At 47.1% G+C, this 21934-nt stretch overlaps 1 protein-coding gene across 1 annotated transcript; it reads right to left on the reverse strand.

Moving 5' to 3' along the window:
- Positions 1 to 3682: 3682 nt before the first annotated feature.
- LOC105499682 (H2B.U histone 2) lies at positions 3683 to 4182 on the reverse strand. The gene has a single exon (XM_071081939.1). It carries the CDS (start codon positions 4155 to 4157, stop codon positions 3777 to 3779), a length of 381 nt encoding a protein of 126 aa, XP_070938040.1. The 5' UTR covers positions 4158 to 4182; the 3' UTR covers positions 3683 to 3776.
- Between the last annotated feature and the right edge of the window lie 17752 nt (positions 4183 to 21934).

The following is a 21934-nucleotide window of genomic DNA, read 5'->3' on the forward strand; positions in this document are numbered from 1 at the left end:
AATATATCTATTGTATGTTTAATGGTGTTTTGTCTATTATCGTTCTCTGCAAAAAAGTCTACATTGAAATTTAAACTACCTCTGGGTAGTCTCTCAGTGTTTTAGAAAAATCATCTCGACAGTACACAATTGTTCAAAACATAAATAATTTGATAGATTATTATCAAACAGATAAACTTTTAGTGAAACTGACTCTTTTAATGAGCTGGATGGTGCATCTACTCTTCTCTTCCCCTTTCCACCTCAGTGACTGCATGCATGCAGTGTTCATATGGTTACAGTGTTAGCAGAGCATGGGATCATTTCCATATGGTTACAATGCTAGCAGTGCACGGGCTCATTTCCATTCTGTTTTGTTTTGATGTATGCTCCAAAAAAATTTAGAAAAAATGCACAGGAACAGCAACTTTGTCATAGGCATTTTATTCCATTCTTTGCATCCCCAGTTATAATCCAAATAATAAACAGTGATCCATCATCAAAAGTAAGTCGGACTTATCAACACCCTTAGTATTTTCAAGAAATATAGAATTTGTATGAAAAGCTATTGAATTCAGCCCTCTCCACTATGAAACAGGTGCCCAATGACTGGAACATCCAAGCCCTCAGCCTCCTGTCAGCATGGATTGGAAGTCAATACCTTAAACATTTGCAGCTGTGAAATTACTCTCACAGATCCATATAGTTCTCCACCTTAAGGAACTTAAAACATAGGTTTAATAAAGTGAAACCAGTCTCCAGCAGAGAGAGTGAATGATTGTGTTAGCACAAGGCAACAACGCTGGTTGGTGCCAGAGATCAAATCAAGGCAGAAGATGAACATTTCATGACCATTTCCAAGTGTAATTCTCTAAGAAGGCATTTTGTGATGGATAATGTCAAATGTCAGTCAATTCATATCTCAGTCCTTCTGATTCCCCTGACACAAACTTGAAGTAAAAACAGGCTGTCTGTCTCTTCCTGCTGCGTTAGCACCCCCAGGCCCAGAATGCATGGGATTTGTACCTCTCTCCCAGGACAGGAATCTGTTAAGGGAGAGGCAAAGAAGGTAAAACAGGATCCCTGCTACTGAGATTTTATAATGGAGAAAATTCAGAGCAATTGTGTCCAGAACCCATTTCTCTAATTATAGTGTTATAACGGAGAAAGACAAATGTTAATGATAAACGGAGTGCACATCAAATATGTCAGAATCCACGGGAATTAGGACCCACTCAACAAAATGGAAGCATTTTCTGGGTTGGAGAGACATGCCAAGATTCTCAAACTAAGCCAGATTTTTAAACTAAGGTTCATATCTCACCTATCTGAGATGAGTGAGTGACAATCACTGAAATACATGTCAGATTGTATGCCTACAAAATCCCTCCAGACTGGCATACAATCTGAAATGTATTTAAGAGATTGCCCCTCACCCATATCAGATGGAAATTTCAAGTCAGATTGGCTAATTATTATGCAGTAAATAAAATAATTTGGATGGAATCATCTCCAATTAAAGTGACTTTGATTAAAAAAACAAAAGATAACATGTTGGTGAGAACGCGGGGAAAGGGAATGCTTGTACACTGCTAATAAGAATGTAAATCAGTACAGCCACTATAGAGACGAGTATGGGCATTCTTAAATAAACTAAAAACAGACTTACCATATGATCCAGCAACCCCACTGCTGGGTATATACCCAAAATAAAGGAAATCGGTATATCAAAGAGATGTCTGCAGTCTCATGTTCATTGCAGCACTATTTATAATAGCCAAGAAAGAGAGTTAACCTTAATGCCCATCAGTAGATAAATGGATAAAGAATATGTGGTATATTTACACATTCAAATACAATTTGGCCATAAAAAAATAATGAAATCCCATCATTAGCAGCACCATGGATGGAACTGGAGGACATTATATTAAGTGAAACAAATCAGGCACAGAAAGACAAATACTGCATGATCTCACTCATACGTGGGAGCTAAGAACATGAGTCTCACGGAGGTAGAAAGTTGATTACTGGTTACCAGAAGCTGGGAAGAGTGGTGGGGAAAGGAGGAGATGAAGCCGATCAATGGGTACAAAAATACACTTAGGAGAAATAGTAACATCTAGTGTTGGTTAGAAAAGTAGGGTGACTGCAGGTAACAATAATTAGTTGTATTGCTGGAGGAGAGGAATTGGAATGATCTCGACCTGAAGAGGGGGTGAATATGATGACGGATGTCCCAGTTGCCCTGGTTTGATTGTTATGCCTATGCGTATATCAAAATATCGTATGTATCCCCCAAATATGTACAATTATTATGTACTACTAATAAAAAAGCTTATTGCTCTGAAAAAGTGCTCTAAAAAATAAAGCCTAGGACGGGCGCGGTGGCTCACACCTGTAATCCCAGCACTTTGGGAGGCCGAGGCAAGTGGATCACGAGGTCAGGAGATCCAGACCATCCTGGCTAACACGGTGAAACCCCGTCTCTACTAAAAATACAAAAAAATTAGCCGGGCGTGGTGGCGGGTGCCTGTAGTCCCAGCTAATCGGGAGGCTGAGGCAGGAGAATGGCCTGAACCCAGGAGGCAGAGCTTTCAGTGAGCCGAGAGTGCCACTGCACTCCAGCCTGGGTAACAGAGCGAGACTCTGTCTCAAAAAATAAAAAAAAATAAAATAAAATAAAAAAATAAAACCTATTTACAAAAAGAATTTGGAGGAAAGAAAACTCCCTTTAAGAAAAAACTAACCCAAGAAAATTGATATACTTTACGAGACCATAGAGGTTAAATGTTGATAAATGCTTGGCTGTCATTGTGTTGGGGGTGTGCAGTGGGAACTGAGCCTGGGTAGAGTGCATCCTCTACCAGTGGGAACTGAGCCTGGAATCTGAATCCTAATTCCAGGCAACGTTTCTGCTTAGAGGGTGGTTGGGGTGACACAGGTACGGGGTATTTTTAGGGAGAGGACAGCCTGGGCCCCAGTCAGGCCTGCATGCCTTAGTTTTTACTTAATGTGTCATCCAGAGATCATACTTATTTTGCCTATGATTTGCTGGAATTTTTTTAAAAAGCACTATATTTGCATTATTCAAAATAATCTTTCACTGTGCATTTTGCGTACACACACATACACACACATTTTTGGGATAAAATACCAGAATCCCTTAATTGGGGAAATTTTAACTGATTGATAAGGAGATATGTGAGCCTGCTGTTTTGATGTTTCAAGCAGGAAGGCGTGGCATAAAGAGCTGCTTAGGCGCAACGCCGCTGAAAAGGTTTTGGCTAGAAGCTCAGGGTGTCTAGTTGTGGCTAAGGAGGGAGGAAAGGGGCGGGAGAAGGACGGACCCAAGCACCCGCACCCAGACGCCGCGACAAACCCCTCACCCCCAACCCCGGACCTCAGTGAGCACGTCCTCCAGTCTCAGCCACCAGGAGGCACTGGGGGAGGGGAAGTGGCACAAGATCTTCCTGGAGGTGACCCACGCTCCTCACGCGCAGGGAGTGCGCCACACACAGATCTTTGGATAGGATCCATGGTTCAATCTCCTGTACTGCGCCCTCTCTGACTTTGCCTGTGGCCAAGAGAAGACGAACGCAGCCTTTCTAAGGGAAATGCGCTATTACAGACAGGAAGACTAGTTTTATCTCTAAGACTTGCGCCTCCACAACTCACTATACCTTCCCCCGTTACTCCAGTTAAATCACAGGTCACAACCAGACCAGGTGGCACGCTCCTTTTTGAGCTTGGAGGTGGCTCTGAAAAGAGCCTTTGGGTTCGGGGCGCCGGGACGCGCCTCACTTGGAGCTGGTGTACTTGGTGACAGCCTTGGTGCCCTCGGACACAGCGTGCTTGGCCAGCTCGCCCGGCAGCAGCAGGCGCACGGCCGTCTGCACTTCGCGGGACGTGATGGTGGAGCGCTTGTTGTAGTGCGCCAGGCGGGAGGCCTCGCTGGCGATGCGCTCGAAGATATCATTGACGAAGGAGTTCATGATGCCCATGGCCTTGGACGAGATGCCGGTGTCGGGGTGCACCTGCTTCAGCACCTTGTACACGTAGATAGAATAGCTCTCCTTGCGGCCGCGTTTGCGCTTCTTGCCGTCCTTCTTCTGCGCCTTGGTGATGGCCTTCTTGGAGCCCTTTTTAGGAGCCGGAGCCGCCCGCGATGGCTCCGGCATGGCGGGGTGACAAGAGCTCCTAGACGAACGCGGACGCGAGGCGGGCAGGGCTATTTGCCATCTTTATATTCAAATGAAGGCTCCAAATCTGTACGGTCTGATTGGACGGCCTGACGCCGAGGCCGCCACCGGGAGGAATTTATGCAAAGAGGAGAGTCCGGTTCTTCTTTCCTATTGGACGGTGGTCCAACCAATCCCAAGGCATATCCGCCGCGCACAGGAGCTGAGGTTGCGCATCTTTGTTCAAAGCCTTTGTTTTAAACCTGGAGATTTTTGTGTCCGCAGCGGATCTGGACGTAGCTAAAAAGAAACTGAAAAACGGTTTCAACCCCAAATTGCAGTCTTCTCTGGCTGTGAGGCACATACATGGGGGCATTTTTTTTTCCTGAGGCACACAGCTAAGGAGTGGTAGTTAGTGCTTATTTAGAAGGGGAGGTGGGGATGGGAATGGCAGTTTGCAACGACCTTAACCCTTCATATCTTGCCCTTCCCTCCATTCCTCCAAAGATCAAAGGGATGCATTCCTCTCAGAATTCAATTGTAAATCCAAACGGTTCGTTAGGAAATACAGAAAATAGTACAGAAAACATACAAACGTACTTAAATTGGAATTGTAGTCATGAGGCAGAGTTTTAACTGGAGAAAGAAATTGAATGGTTTTCAAATGAAACCTAGTCCTTTCTACTGTTTTAAAAATCCCCCCAAACCCCTTTGAAGTGACAGCCATAATGCAAAGGGCTTGCTATGGGCGATCTCATTTGTTTCCCAGTGTCCCCGAGAGGTGGGTACTGTGATTGCTTGCGATTACCCGTCAGAGGGCAGGCTTATGGAAGGCACTGTCTCCGAGCTGCGCCCCTCTCCCCGCCATTATATTAACTCCCAATGAAGAAACGTAAGGTGTTGTGTATTTCAGCTTCAACGGAAGAGCTGGTTAAAAAAGCAGAATCTCGGGCCCACTCCAATCTGATTGAGTCAGAATTTGCATTTTAAAAAGACTTGTGCGCACTTTACAATTTGAGAAGCCCTAGTCCAGAGGTCATTTATCTGCCCTAGCTGGGGCAGATAATTTACCTCTCCATACCTCCATACACTCATCTGTGAAATGAGGCTGCCAGTGCCCACCTGATAGCGTTGCTGAGCATTAATGAGTGTGAAGCAGTGGGCAGAGTGCCCAGCATCTGTTTTGTGCTTAATTCCTGTTAGCGCCTTTCCTTCTTAGGACTGATCCAGCCATAAGCAGCTTGGGCTACCTCAGCAGAGCATGCTGTATGCCCGGGGCAGATCCATCACATAAATATGTAGCACGAACCTTTCTCTCTCACCAGCATGCTGACTGAGCTTAATTCACAGGGAAGGATGTGGCTTTCATGTCTGAATCTCCAGAGCACAGAGTGTGGCACCCAGCAGGGGCCCAGTCAGTATTTGCTTGTGAATAAGCCTGTGAGCTGAGGCAGTGCCTTCTACATTCAAGTCTGTCCTCTGAGGTCTTCTGGGCATCTTGAGACTGTGGGTTCCCTGAGTGGCTTTGGGCATACCCAACATTAAGCACTTTATCTGTTTCCTTTTGAAATATGTGTTGATTTAACAAGCATTTCTAGAGTGCTCACTGAGAGCTGGCTAGGTAACCATTTAATAAATACTTGATTCAATTTAGTTCTCAAACAGCCCTTCGACTAAGATTCTCTGCTTGACCAAACTCTGGTCAGGCTCCAGAACCTCCTTCTGGGTCCATCTGTGCACTTTCTTGTGAAATCCAGTTTTAGGAAGAGCCCCGCTAAGTCAGTTTAATCAAAACCCCTGATTCTGAATATCTGATCACCCTCTGTGCTATCTGATGGGGTACCTCATCCTCCATCCCCAGGTGATGTCTGATCACTCTGCCTGCCTCCAGCAAGAGCCCTGTGATGTTGGTTTACCCAGAATCCCCCTCACCCCTGATGTCTTCTTCTTCTTCTTTTTTTTGAGATGCAATCTTGCTCTGTCACCCAGTAGCACAATCTCAATTCACTGCAACGTCCGCCTACTGGGTTCAAGTGATTTTCCTGCCTCAGCCTCCTGAGTAGCTGGGATTACTGGCATGCATGACCATGCCAGGCTAATTTTTGTATTTTTAGTGGAGACAGGGTTTCGCCATAAAACTGCTGCCCTCAAGTGATCCACCCTCCTCAGCCTTCCAAAGTGTTGAGATTACAGGCATGAGCCACTGTGCCCGGCCCGGCCCTGATGTCTCCTCTTAATACTGTTCTATCCACTGATCTACCCTACTCCTGTCTATACATTTCCACTTGTCAGTGCAGTACTCAGAGTTGAGCCCAGTTTCTCTACCCTGCTGCAGAATCCCACTGCAATGGTCCTAATCCTACTCCATCATCCTGAATGAAATCTTCCTCACCATGCTTTAACAAGTGTTAATATATACACATATATAGCACTGCTTGTCTTGGTCCTGCCAGCCCAGTGAGAAGCTGGTCTTCCCACCAGGTTCTTACTAAGGCTTCCTGGCTTCCTACTGGTATGGGAAGGTTTGAAACAAAACTTGGAGTGGGACAGGAGGTGGGCATTCTAAGGACTTTGGGTAAGAATATGTCTTTCAGGTGCTAAGATTTAGGATTTTCTCTGCCCACCATCTGGTGGCTGCTTGGTGGTGTCAGGAAATCAGCCCTGGTTCTCATGGGTGATTGCTAGGGACTCAAAGTCTGTGTTCCCTCCAAATTTCTAGGTTGAAAACCCCCATCCTCAGGGTGATGGTGTTAGAAGGTAGAGCCTTTGGGGGATGATTAGGTCATGAGGGTGGAGTGGCATGGTAGGATTCCTGCCCTTATAAGAAGAGACACAAGACAGCTGGCTTTTCTCTTTCTCTCTGCTGCAGGGCCCAAGGGAAAATCTTTCCCATTACCCTCTGAAGGTTCACTAAAAATCAGCTGACAAAAGGCAGATTAAAAGAGAAAAGGCATACACATTTATTTGATCATAGTTTTGTGTGACACAAAATCCCTCAGAATGAATACAGAAGAAGCTGTCTATTTTAATGCTTAGGTTCAACAAAATTTGGACTGCTATGTAGAAATAGGATCGGGCAGGATCTACTGCTAATACACTGAGTGAGGATATCCAGCAAGGCCTGTCTGTCTAGATTCTTCTTGGCCTCTCTGCGTGGCATTCGTTCCTCTCGAGTATGAGATAGGACCCTCTGTGAAATGGGAGTCTTATGACCTACAACCAAACAAGGTGGCCCAGAGAATTTGTGGTCAGCATTTGCACAGAAAGGCAGGAGTTAGAGTAATATTTTTAGGATTTGTGTCTGGCTTTGGGAAAAAGGGGTTGTGGTTTTTATGACCTGCCTTGGGGAAGAGGGATTCTAGTTTCTATGGCCAGTCTGGGGGATAATGGGACTGAGATAGGAAGGCAGGAGATCAGAGAAAGTTTTTTGCTTCTGAGGTCTTCATTTTAGGATATCGCTTTCTAGCACCATGTGAGGACACAGTGAGAAGGTGACTAGGTGCAAACCAGTAAGAGTGACCCCACAAAACCCAACTCTGCTGACACCCTGATCTCAGACTTCTAGCCTTGGATAATCAGCACTCTTTGGGGGAAAATAATGACACAAAATGTATGTGTTGTGTAATTGTAATGTGCAATTTGTATTAAATGTCTTTATTTTTTATTTTTTAGGTGACAGGGTCTTGCTCTGTTGCCCAGGCTGGAGTGCAGTGGTGGGATTCATAGCTCACTGCAGCCTCAAATTCCTGGGTTCAAGCAATCCTCCTCTCTCAGCCTCCCAAGTAGCTGGGACTATAGGTGCATGCCACCATGCCTGGCTAATTTTTTTTTTTTTTTTTTTTTTTGGTAGAGACAGGGTCTTTCTATGTTTCCCACACGGGTCTCTTTTCTCCCAAAGACTTTGATGAATTTCTGTTGTTTAAGTCTCCCCTTCTGTAGCATTTTGTTAGAACAGCCTGAGCCAACTGAGACAGTGTCTTGGATCAAGACCAACATGATGTATTGGCAGATGGACACTATGGAGTAAACTTGAAGCTTTCCTCATGTGAAGAAAAGAAGGAAAAAAGAAGAGAGGGAAGGAAGGAAAAGAAAGAAAGAAGGAAAGAAAGAAAGAAGAGGGAGAGTTGGGGAGACGGAGGGAGGGAAGGACAGGGAAAGAGAAAGAAAAAAGAAAAGAAACAGTGGCCTCTAGCTTAGTGACTGGGTTTAGATGATTAAGAAAAATAATAAACACCTTACCCCTGCCCCTCGCACTTCTTTAATGGTTCTAGAGTACAGTACCTGGGCTGGAAGCCAGTCTAGAAATGTGTTGAATGAATAACTGAATGCATGAAATCAGCCCATCTTTACACCTTAGATTTTTGTGCAGCTCTGGATGATGTATCCTTCTCTACTAGGATAAGGGGTTCCTGCAGTGAGCGTTTTCCCCACCAGTCAAGAAGCCAGTTCCCTTTAAGTCTCACAAACAAGCATTTAACACAGGCGGGGCATGTTCGCTGAGGCCTGTAATCCCAGCACTTTGAGAGACCCAAGCAGGTGGATCCCTTGAGTCCAGGAGTTTAAGACCAGCCTGGGAAACACAGCGAGACCCTGTCTCTTTTTTTTTTTAAGCATTTAATAAAATTGCACGTTGCAATGGCAAATGTACATGCTCCATCCAGACCCCACCGGTAGGGTGGGATCTGTGTGGGGGACAGTACTCTGCAGATAGAGAGAGGACAGGCTTCTAGGCTTCCCAAGGACTAGAGGGAACCTTGTGTGATTTAAAGCAGGAGGAACTGGGAGTGGCTGAAATGACAGGGTGAGCTGTGGAGTTCTGCAGGGAACTCTGGGGCCTCCCGTAATGCTTGCAGGATTGCAAAGAAGGAAAAAAGGGTTTGGGCAGCCTTGCACTTCGCAGGGCTTCCAGTTGACAGCCTATAGACAAAGGCCTTCCTGCCACAGCCAAGGTGCCTTTCTATCAGGGGCGACTCCTGGGGCACCTGAGGGCAACCTCCTCCCGGCGCGCCCCCACCCTGCTTAAAGGCTCTGGGTTGCGCCGGGCCAGCACCTGGGGGTTCCCCAGCCCAGCACTGGGGACAAAGGCCGGTGCCCTTGGGGACCTGGCGCCCAAGAGAGCGGGCCCTCTGACGAAGGCGAGGAGGCACATCGGCTGATTCCCAACGCCCAAGTCCGCAGAAGCAGCTTTTGTGCTCATTTCCATTGCATTTCAGTACTTAGAAGAGAGCTGCAAATGCCAGCGGCAGGTGGTGTGGATGCAGAAGCAAAGCAGGAGCGTGAAAGCCAATCAGTGAAGCAGCGGTGAGGCCCGGGCGAGGGCACCAGCCTGGGAACCCGAGGTGTGCTCCCGGAGCAGCGCGTCTGGGGTAACCTGAACGGCGGCCTTTGGTGGCCCTGTCCACACAGCGAGGCCGCTCCTGCCCTACAGTAGCTTTTGGCGAAAAGTTCTTCAGCGCCAGTGATCTCCCCTCCCCAAGCTAATATTATACCACATATTTCTCTTCTTACCTACTGCAATTAAATATCTTACCAGCTGCTGACTGCGAAGCTGGTGGCTTCAAGCACCATTTGGAGAAGATATGGAAACCGGCAATGTACGTATCACAAGACATAAGGGCATTTTATGTAATAAATAATAAATAATAAATATTTATTATTTAACCAGGAGAGGTGGTTTCCACCAGGGAAGGGAGAACCGCGGAGTGTGCGGGTAGGGGTGCCCTACGGTGGGCTAGGAGGGGTGCAGGGGGAGTGCGGGAGGAGGTGGGAAAGTGGGGGATACCCGGGTTGGCTGGGTTGGGAGGGGAGGGGCTCTCAGATGGGAGACAAGAGGTATGCCGGGAGGGACACTGGGAGGAAGTGGGGTGGGAGGATGGGGGGAGGGTCGCGGGGAGGGGAGCAGGAGTGGGGGCAGGGCCTCCGGGGGATGAGTGGGGAGGGGAGCTGGACTGATCCCCGATTTACCCTGAGGAACACCCAAGCCGGCCGCCTCCACCCTGCAAACCCCGAAGCAGCCTCATCCCTGTGCCACAGGGGTGTCAGAGAGTCTTGGTGACATCCAAAGATTGGAGAGAAAACATTAAGGCACAAACATGCATAAAATACAAAAAGTTCCAAACTCAGAAACAAAACCAAGGGTCGCACAGAGGCAACGGAATGAAGGGTGGCTTTGGAAAGCTCGAGAAGGCGCATCAGCCAATTGGTTTGTGGTGTGAGGCGGGTGAGAATGAATTTAGAACCAACTGGATACTGCACCCCTAAGTATTGGGGCATCACAGAACCGCGGCACCCCTGCACTGTGTACCCATCTTCCCCCGCACCCCTGCAGCCCCAGCATCCCAACATTCCTGCACTCTAGTGCCGGGGCTTCCCTTTATCCCTGGCACCCCTGTGAACTCAGCACCACACCATTTGACAACTCTGCTCCCGGCACCCCTGCACTTCTGCACTCGGGTACCACTGCACCCCTGCATTCATATCCTCTACACCCACACCCCTGTAACCCAAGCACCCCGGCGCCCCAGCACTCCTGCACTCAGGGACCCCAGCATCCCTGCAATTGGTCCCTCCTATAATCCCAGCAGCACCCCATCTGACACCCTTGCGTCCGCCACCCCAGCACTGCGGTACCCCGGCATCCGTGAAGCAGAGCACTGTGGCGCTGCATGCCCTGAGCCTAGGCTACCCCTTCGCGCAGGAACCCAAGACGGAGCGCAGCCGCGTTGCACCTGAAGAAGTGCAAGACTAGTCAGCCAGACCCGACCAGCACGTCACCAACACACCTAAGGAAGCCAGCTCCAGTGCCGCCTCCGTGGGGCGCGGGCTAGAGATGGAGGCCCAGGTCTCTGGACTGCGCAGAAACGTTTTTCCCAGAACTGCCCAAGACCTTAACTAAGTGAAGTGAGTTATTTTCCCAAGTGCACTGGACGCTTCTTTCCCAGGCCTGGATGGGAAAATGGGCTGACCACCGCGTCCCTGTCCATCTGTGTCCTCCAAAGGAGGCTGGAGGATCACTTGAGGCCAGGAGTTCGAAACCAGCTTGGGTGACACGACATAGCAAGACCTCGTCTCTACAAAAAAATTTAAAAAGTTAACGGGCGTGGTGGCCTGCGCCTATCGTCCGCCATCTGCTTGGGAGGATGAGGCGGGACTATAGCTTGAGCTTGGGAGTACGAGCCTGCAGTGAGCTGTGATCATGCCATTGCAGTCCAGCATGGGTGACAAAGCAAGATCCTGCCTCCAAAAAAAAAATAAATAAATAAAAATAAAAAAAGCTAACCTGAGTCTAAACTGGATGCCCCAGCCAAGTCTTCTAGTCTTGTTTTGTGGCCTCAGATTCTGCACCCTGCCGTCTTCCCCGAAGTCACCCCTAGGGGGCATTTTGTTTCAGTGGAAGCCCAGAATATGCCTCCTGCAAGATGAGGGATCGTTGGGCTCAGGGCAATGGAGAAGAAAGTATACAGGAGAGCTCACTGCCCTCCCTCTGGGTGGCTAAAGGCAGGACATGGATTTACAGAGGGCATCCAGCCCCCACCCCACTTCACCAGGGAGAAGGGAGGTTAGCCCTGAAGATAACTTTGCACCTTTATTGACTGGAGATGCTACCAGGGGATCTGCATTAGCAAGGGCTACTAACTAGACTTCATGTGTGAAGACCACAAGGATGACCTTTATGATGATTTACTTCCCTATCATGAAGAGTAACTACATGTTCTCTTTCTTAGGACTTTCTTAATAACATTTTATTTCCTCTAGTTTACTGTATTGTAAGGACACAATATGCAATATATAGAACATACAAAATTTGCCTTAATAGACTGCTTATATTATTGGTAAGACTTCCAATAGTAGCCTATTAGTAGTTAAGTTTTGGGGGATTAAAACTGTATGTGAAGACCAGGCACCATGGCTCATGCCTATAATCCCAATGTTTTGGGAGGCCAAAGTGGGAGGATTGCTTGCGGCCAGGAGTTTGAGACCAGCCTGGGCAACATAGCAAGATCACATCTCTACAAAAAATAAAAAATACAAAATTTACCTGGGCATGGTGGCTCATGCCTGTGGTTCCAGCTATTTGAGAGACTGAGGTGGGAAGACTGCTTGGGCTCAGGAGTTCGAGGCTGCAATAAGCTGTGATTGCACTCTAGCGTGGGTGACAGATGAGACCCCAACTCAAAAAAAAAAAGGTTATACTTGGATTTTCAACTGGACAGGAGTCAGCACCCTTAACCCATGCGGCCTTGTCCAAGGGAGAGCTGTGCATGCAATTACACAAGTGCTTTCCGAGTGCGTTTCCTTCCTGTTCTTCCTGTCTAGCTTCTCACACCACCCTGTCCCCACCTGTAGTAACAACTTCCCTAAATTCCTCCTTATGGGCTCTACAATTTTTGGGGAGGGTTTCCCAAAATGTGGTTCTGATATCCACACACCTACCTAACATTTCTTACTCCACATCCTCGGGGGGCTGGTCTCAAACTCCTGACCTCAAGTGATTTGCCTGCCTTGGCCTCACAAAGTCTTGGGATTATAGGTGTGAGCCACCATGTCCGGCCCCCAGTGAGATTTAAAAAAACTTCTCAAAGGCCCCAGCCTCAAGCTGAATCTTCTACAAAACTGAACTCACCTTCTCACCCCAGTTCTCCACTCCAGGGCCTGCACACCCCATGGAAACCCTGGTGGTGTCTTCTCACTCTTCTCCATTTCTAGTCAATGGCCACACTTCTCTCCGTAGCTCAGCACCATGGTGCTGCTCACACACGGGCAGGCATTCTAGATGAGTCCCCCACCTGGCCTAGGAACCTCCTCCCTGGCACTTGGTCTCCCTCCAACCAGTTCATGTTTCTGCATTGGGGCACTGAGAAATTCCAGCACCTGGTCACATCTCTATTGTGTAAGCCCTCACTATGTACATGGTCCCTGGATGCCCCACCCACAATCCTAATTCTGCAGCCCAGCCAGGACTCCATGCTGTCTCTTCTTCTGGGCCTCCTCTCACTTTTTAAAAATAGAATTAGAGGCGGGGCATAGTGGCTCACACCTGTAATCCCAGCACTTTGGGAGGCCAAGGTGGGTGGATCACGAGGTCAGGAGCTCGAGACCATCCTGGCTAACATGGTGAAACCCCGTCTCTACTAAAAAATACAAAAAATTAGCCAGGCATGGTGGCGGGCACCTGTAGTCCCAGCTACTCAGGAGGTTGAGGCAGGAGAATGGCATGAACCCAGGAGGCAGAGCTTGCAGTGAGCTGAGATCGTGCCACTGCACTCCAGACTGGGAGAGAGAGCTAGACTCCATCTCAAAAAAAAAAAAAAGAATTAAAAAAAATTACTCAGGTACAGTGAGGTCAACAGATCAGGAGACAAACACCATTGAAAAGACAGTTTATTACTCACAGTTCCCAAGAGGAGGGGGTTGCTATGCCTTTGATGCCACGTGGGATAGCGCCAGCGTCAGTTAAGAGGCAGATGGAGGGAGGGGAAAGTGTGGGCAGGAGCCTTTACTGTGGCTTTCACCAGAAGGAGCAGGCAAGGCAGGCCAGGCTAGCTCACACTGGCTGGTTTGAATAAGCCCAGCAGGCTCTGGGGCGCCTAACCTTGGGGTGCTTTGGGCCACACACCAAGCAAGCAATTCTGTAGATTCCCCAGTGGACACCAGCTGGGTGTCCTCCAATGCAATGCAATTCCGACAGCAGAAAAATGCAAATGGGAAATTTTAAAAACAGTCTTCAGTTTTGGCAGGTTGGCAATATGTGTAGGTATTAATCTGATGTGCTCCTTTTAGTCTCCTTTTATATAAGACACAGGGGCTGGACTGTGCCATTCAAAGACATCTCTCAGTTTTAACACTTTGTGATCCCCCTCACCCTTTTTCCATTTACACATAGAAAATTTGGAGTGTCAACCAAAATAACAGAGTGAGATGATAGTGGCCTGGAGTGTGACAGCCCCCATAGATGAGGTTGGTGAGTTTGTATATGAAATGCACAATCCCAGTACATTTTTTTTCTAGCTGTAAATTTTTTTTTCTAGCTATAAAATTGGCCCTGGGAGAAGCCATCCCTCCATGGCCAGTGAGGCCCTGGATGTCAAAGCATCTGAAAATACAGAAAATCAAAGGCATGGTTACTATACTTGCATTCCTCTTTCTGCCAGGAATGCTGTTTGCTGTTGTTGGGACTCAGAAACTGACACCCCAGGCCGGGCGCGGTGGCTCAAGCCTGTAATCCCAGCACTTTGGGAGGCCGAGACGGGCGGATCACTAGGTCAGGAGATCGAGACCTTCCTGGCTAACACGGTGAAACCCCGTCTCTACTAAAAAATACAAAAAAAAACTAGCCGGGCGACGTGGCGGGTGCCTGTAGTCCCAGCTGCTTGGGAGGCTGAGGCAGGAGAATGGCCTAAACCCAGGAGGCGGAGCTTGCAGTGAGCTGAGATCCGGCCACTGCACTCCAGCCTGGGCGGCAGAGCGAGACTCCGTCTCAAAAAAAAAAAAAAAAAAAAAAAAAAGAAACTGACACCCCAGCGCTTTGACATGCTGAACTGAATAAGAAGCCTCCAGGTCTCTCTGACCTTCCCCTCCTTCCTGTCTCCCAAACTTCTGTCTCTCCCAAAGCACTGGATGAGGCTGTTCTGTGAAATTCCCCTATCTGCCTAAAGTGCAGACCTGCTGCAGCAGAAAACAATGGCCTCTGATCCCTTCCCTGAGTTTCCAACGGCTGAACTCTCATCACAGGAATGAGGACTGAAGTCGGTCAACACGCCTGGACAGACCTTTTTTTTCTAGCTGTAAATATTTTTTTCTAGCTATAAAATTGGCCCTGGGAGAAGCCGTCTTTGTCACAAACCAACAGACTGTCCCAGGCCATTGTACGTTCTTCAAGCCCATTGAATTTCCCTAAAAAATATTTACTATCCCCCTCAAATAATGCACGCTTCCCTATCTCTCTTTCCCCTAAGAGGAGAATAAGGGACTCTGCACCTCATTGCATGGTGAGGTAACCACCCTGTGATTCTCCCCATGCACGTTAATAGATGTGTAAGCCTTTCCTCGTAGCAATCTGCCTTCTGTCAGTTGATTTTACAACAAAACTTCGGAGGATAAAGGGGAAGTTTTCCCTTGGCTCCTAAGCTGTTCACCCTGTTGATCAGAAACAGGGCAATGCTGATGACACACCAGTAACATCCTGATCCTTGATGCCCCTGCCCCCAACTTTCTAGGTCTGTGCAGTTAGCCCACATCTTTTTTTTTTTTTTTTTGAGACGGAGTTTCGCTCTTGTTGCCCAGGCTGGAGTGCAATGGCACGATCTCGGCTCACTGCAACCTCTGCCTTCCAGGTTCTCTTGCCTCAGCCTCCCAAGTAGCTGGGATTACAGGCGTGTGCCACCACACCCGACTAATTTTGTATTTTTAGTAGAGATGGGGTTTCTCCATGTTGGTCAGGCTTGTCTCGAACTCCCGACTTCAGGTGATCTGCCCCCCTCAGCCTCCCAAAGTGCTGGGATTACAGGCGTGAGCCACTGCACCCGGCTAGCCCACATCTTATGATGTCCCATGTCTGGAGAGAGGGCTGTTGCCAACAATGACCTCAGAGGCACACAAACCCTCAGTCAGTGCAAGAATCCAAGTATCCCCAGAGGGCCAGCGAGTCCAGTTCAAACAGGAGCCAGGAGGAAACCTGACTGGTGCTCACCTGCTTGTTAGGGTAGGGGGCTGTCATAATGTGAATTATGTCCCTTGAAATTCACAAGTTCAAGTCCTACCCCCAGGACCTCAGAATGTGGCTGTGTTTGGAGACACAGCCATTAAAGAGGAAATAAAGGTAAATGAGTTCCTTTGGATAGGCCCTAATCCTATAGATCTGGTGTTCTCATAAGGAGAGGAGATTAGGGCACAGACTCACAAGGAGGGATGGCCCTATGAGGACTGGTGGGGAGACTGCATCTACAAGCTCAGGAGAGAGGCCTCAGGGGGAAATGACCTTGTTCACACCTTGATCTTGGACTCCAGCCTCCAGCACCATGAGAAAGTAAACTTCTGTGGTTTACGGCACCTAGTCTCTCTACTGCAGTGTTATGGTGGTGTGAACCCTGAAAATGAGACAGGTCTCAGTTAATTTAGAAAGTTTATTTTGCCAAGGTTGAGGACATGTGCATGACACAGCCTCAGGAAGTCCTGCCAACGTGTGCCCAAGGTGGTCAGGACACAGCTTGGTTTTATACATTTTAGGGAGACATGAGATATCAATTACTATATGTAAGAAGTACATTAGCTCCATCCAAAAAGGCAGAGACAGCTCAAAGCAAGGCCCCCCAACCCCCACTGTACTGGGGGCTTCCACATTACAAGTAGATGAGAGAGAGAGATGGTTGGATTCTTCTGAGTTTCTGATAAGTCTTTCCCAAGAGGCAATCACAATATGCATCTATCTCTGTGAGCAGAGGGATGACTGAATAGAACTTGAGGTAGATTTGACCTGAGAGGTTCCCAGCCTGAAGGGGCCCAAAGTATCTTCCTTTCACAGTGGCCTGAACCAATTGAGACAGGGAAGTTGCAAGTTTTAGATGGAAGAAACCACAGAGCTGTAACTTATGTCTGAAGGGTGTGCAAGACAAGCAAGGCCCTTTTGTGCTCCAGTCCATATTTTTGTCAACATCCCGGTTCAAGCTGGGAACCAAGTGATGGGATCTGAACAGAGACTATCATTCATTCACTTCAGGGCCCTGGGAGAGAAAACCATATTTGATTGGGTCAGGATTATGGAATTGCTTTAGAATTATAGATAATCAAAGGCTGAGAATAATAATAATAATACCTATTATTATGATTACTTTCAGTTGAGAAATAGCTTAAGTTCTAGGCCAGGCATGGTGGCTCATGCCTGTAGTCCCAGCACTTTAGAAGGCTGAGGTGGGAGGATCACTGGAGCCCAGGAGTTTGAGACCAGCCTGGGCAACATGGTGAAACCTCTTCTCTACAAAAAATTTTAAAACTTAGCCAGGCTTGATGGCACACACCTGTAGTCTCTGCTACTTGGGAGACTGAGGTGGGAGGATTGCTTGAGCCAGGGAGGTGGAGGCTGCAGTGAGCCCTGATTGCACCATTGAACTCTAGCCTGGACAACAGAGCAAGAGCAAAGCCCTGTCTCAAAATAATAATAATAATAAAACCATTATGTCTCTAAATTTGTTGTAATTTTGTCTTTTGGTAGGCATAGGATTAAATTGAACTAAAGGACACTGAGAATGCATCTCTTAAATAAGTAAATAAAATAGAAATACCTTAGGTATTTGAACTCTGAAAATTTGAGACAGGTCTCAGTTAATTTAGAAAGTTTATTTTGCCAAGGTTGAGGACAGGCACCCATGACACAGCCTCAGGAAGTTCTGACGACAAGTGCCCAAGGTGGTCGCAGCACAGCTTGGTTTTTTACATTTTAGGGAGACATGAGACATCAATCAATATATGTAAGTACATTGGGTCAGTCTGGAAAGGCAGGAAAACCTGAAGCAAAGGCAGAAAGATTCAAAGCAGGAAGGGGCCTTCCTAGTCACAAATAGGTGAAACACAAACAGTTGCATTCTTTTGAGTTTCTGTTTGGGCTTTCCAAAGGAGGCAAACAGATATGCATCTATTTCAGTGAGCAGAGGGGTGACTTTAAATAGAATGGGAGGCAGGTTGGCCCTAAGCAGTTCCCAGCTTGACTTTTCTCTTTAGCCAAGTGACTTTGGGGTCCTAAGATTTATTTTCCTTTCACAGGTATATTTAGATTTTTAGAATCCTAATTTTTTGAGCAATTTTAACATCTGAAATATTGAAAAGATTACCATTACAACTGCATTTAAAATGAAACATTGAGTAATTGGTTTTGACATGAGTTTTTAAGTTGAAAGGTTTAAAAATTATACAAAGGCTATCCATAGTATTGGATAATACAGTTAGCTTAATATTCACCATCTTTAAGTGTAGCAGTTAATTTTGTGAACGTTATTTCTGCCTGCGTGGAGGGTTGCAGTGAGGGAGGCCAGGGCTCCTGGATGTTGAGGTATGGATGGTAGCCCAGCCCACCTGAGCTGTCTCTGGCCCTGCAGGTGACCACAGTCCGTCATTTTTGTCTATGGTGGTGATGGCATCTGTGCAAGGCTGTGGTTTTTGTAGGCTTTTTTTTTTTTTTTTTTTTTAATCAGCCCCTTCATCATTTCCTTCCTTTTATCCCTTGGCCCCTAGCTGGTGTGTGGCTCTGGGCTTGGGCCCTTCTCAAATGCATCCTCTTTCTCTGGCCGGAGCTGGTCCAGCCCCTGATGCGAGGTCTGACTACTGGGTCCTCAGGCCCTTCCCTGGTCATGATAATGTCATCAGTGCCTAGCCCAACACCCACCCTGGATATTTAGAGGAGGGGAGCTCTGATTTGCTGGGCTGGAGTGGCTGTTAATGGAAGCCCGACCTGGCCAGTGGGCCTTGAGGAGACAATTGCCTGGGGCTGTAGGGGGACCACCCAGGAGGAAGGGGACAGTTAAACCTACTTTCCTTGCTTAAAGGAAAGGCGTTTCCATCCCCTGCAACTCAAGACATACAGGAAAAATCAATGGATGTGTTTTTTCCAACTCTCCACTCAACACAACCCTTCTGCCACCAGATGTTGGCAGGTGTGTTTCCCCACACACCAAGCAAGCAACTCTGCAGATTCCCCAGTGGACACCAGCTGGGTGTCCTCCAGTGCAATTCAGAGAGCAGAACAATGTAGACAGAAGTGTTTAAAAAGAGACTTTATTTTCAGCAGGTTGGAGTGTGTGTGTGTGTGTGTGTTAACATGCTTAGTCTCCTTTATAAGACACAGGGACTGACTGAACCATCTGGAAGACATCTCTCAATTTTGACACTTTATGATTCCCCCCTACCTTTTTTTCACTTACACATAGAAAATTTGGTGTCAACTGAAATAAACCGAGACAAGCTCTCTAAAAGAAATGTATTTGGGAATAAAGCATTGCAATGGGAATACATGTGCCATGGTAAACACTAAGTGCGTATTCAGAGAGGTAAAGGAAGACAAAGGTTTTTAGAGGACAAAATAAGAAGAATTACCTAATTGTTTTGAAATAATTATCTGTGGTTAGAAATATCAATAACAAGGGTGACACCAGTCCGAAGTTAAACAGGAGGTTACTGGGGAGATGTCCTTGCAGAAGTCTTTTTTGTGTACCCTGGTGGTGGCCTGTGAGCAAGGCTGTGGTTTTTGTAGTCTTTTTTTTTTTTTTTAATCAGGCCTGCAAGCCTGGCAATCTTCTCTTCAGGACTTCTCCAATTCTATTCATCAGGGTTTTGTGAACATTCGTGACTCCATTTCTATTCTGACAACTTTCTCAGGCAGAAGAGCAGAGTGATTTCATACCACGTAGGAAGTTGTGTTTCTTAGTTGTATTTCTGCCTTTTAGGAGCAATGAAAATGAATTACTTCAGATTCCTTTTCCATGTGCCAGACGTGAGATTTCCCAAGTCATATCTTCCTATCCAAACATCCTTGCATCTCCCATATTTCTTTTAAATACACAGCTTATGGCCTCTTCAACATTTGCTTTTGTATACTCTGATTTGTGAGACTAGAATTTTAAATAGGGTAACCTGCAATGCCATAAAATACATATAACAAAAGACACATCAAATATACAAGGTAAATGTGGGATTAAAATTTCCTGTAATTAAGGCTGGGTGTGGTGGCTCTCGACTGTAATCCCAGCACTTTGGTAGCCTGAGGCGGGTGGATCACACGAGGTTACGGGTTTGAGACCAGCCTGGCCAACATGGTGAAACCCCATCTCTACCAAAAATACAAAAATTAGCCTGGCGTGGTGGTGTGTGCCTATAGTCTCAGCTACTAGGGGGGCTGAGTCAGGAGAATTGCTTGAACCCGGGAGGCGGAGGTTGCAGTAAGCCGAGATCATGCCACTGTACTCCAGCCTGGGTGACAGACTGCTTCAAAAATTTCCTGTAATTAGGATCATTTACATCTCTTCTAGTCGTCCATTTTTTGGTTGTTTCTGTTGCCTTAAAAAAAAAAAAAGACGGGCCAGGAGCCCTGGCTCATGCCTGTAATCCCAGCACTTTGGGAGGCCAAGGCAGATGCATCACCTAAGGTCAAGAGTCCAAGACCAGCCTGATCAACAAGGTGAAACCCTGTCTCTACTAAAAATACAAAAATTAGCTGGGCGTGGTGGCAGGCGCCTGTAGTCCCAGCTACTCAGGAGGCTGAGACAGGAGAATTGCTTGAGCCCAGGAGCCAGAAGTTGCAGTGAACTGAGATTGTGCCACTGCACCCCCTAGGGGACAGAGTGAGACTCCGTCTCACACACACACACACACACAAAAGACTTCACCACACGGTTAGAGAAAATATTCACATGCTTTTGTGGTTGCCAGTGAAATTCCCAAACATTTTACATTAATCAGTTGAAAATATTATCCTGAGAAGATGATGGTTTGGCACCCAGCACCGTTTTGTGGCAGAATGGTGTCTTATTTAGTTGGTGATGCTAATGCGATGGGAATTCAAGAGCCCAGAGACATCCAACACTCGTCAATGTTCTTCTGTCTTTGTGGAGTCTATGAGATGTCATGCTGAGAAAAAACAAACAAACAAACAAACAAAAAAACCCACTGCCCACTCTGATCCTGTCTCTGATCAGAAAGTGAGAGCCTTCAATTTTCCAAACAGTTCAAAAGGCAGATGAGGGAGGAGGAGTACTCTTTCCCCACCCAACTGAGTGCTCAAATGGCATCAGGCTCATTCTCTAATCTGGAGGGTAGAGAGGAGGGAGGCTGGATGGAGAAGGGCCAGGCAGCTCAGAAAACAAGATCCAAAATGAGAGCATCCTAAGCAGCCTCAGAAGCAACATGTTTTCCCTGACCTTCTCTGGCCCTCCTGTCTCTCGCCCCTCATTCTCCCATCTGGCCATAGAGACTAGGATCCTTCTTCCCCAAGGGGAGTCATGGAAACCAGAACCCAAAGCCAGCCATAACATCTAAAAAATATGACTCTAATTTTCTTTCTGCCTTTCTGTGTAAAACCCGGCCATGAAGAAATGATCTGACCTACCTTGTTAGACTGTAGATCTTAAGACCCTCACTCCAGAGAGGGTCCTGGATGGATGAAAGGAGGGAAGGAAGGAAGGAAGGAGCACTGCTCAGAGAGGCCACAAGAATCTACACAGACAGGCCTGGCTGGGTGTCCCCACTCAGGCTCTTCTCATTAGATCCGACCCTATTTGCCCAATTCTATTTCTGCACGGCTGTCCATACCTTGAGGAACCTAAGCATAAAAATGGACAATTTCCCTCATATCTTGGCCAGGCATGGTGGCTCACGACTCTAATCCCAGCACTTTTGGAGGCTGAGGTGGGTGGATCACGAGGTCAGGAAATCGAGACCATCTTGGCTGACATGGTGAAACCCCATCTCTACTAAAAATACAAAAACTTAGTCAGGTGGGATGGCATGCGCCTGTAGTACAGCTACTTGGGAGGCTGAGGTAGGAGAATCACTTGAACCTGGGAGGCGGAGGTTGCAGTGAGTCAAGATCGCGCCACTGCACTCCAGCCTGGGTGATAGAGCGAGACTCCGTCTCCAAAAAAAAAACAAAACGATTTCCCCCATATCTTTAGGTTTGTGCAGACACAGTAAATAAATGTGTCTGCCTTTACTCCAATCGATTTGCCTTTTGCAACCTTTCCTTCCTTCCTTCCTTCCTTCCTTCCTTCCTTCCTTCCTTCCTTCCTTCCTTCCTT

The sequence above is a fragment of the Macaca nemestrina genome, chromosome 1 (assembly GCF_043159975.1).
Source record: "Macaca nemestrina isolate mMacNem1 chromosome 1, mMacNem.hap1, whole genome shotgun sequence".
Lineage (NCBI taxonomy): Eukaryota > Metazoa > Chordata > Mammalia > Primates > Cercopithecidae > Macaca > Macaca nemestrina.

Coding starts and splice junctions, on each gene's coding strand:
- LOC105499682 (XM_071081939.1), bottom strand. CDS start 4,157: ATGCCGGAGCCATCGCGGGCGGCTCCGGCTCCTAAAAAGGGCTCCAAG.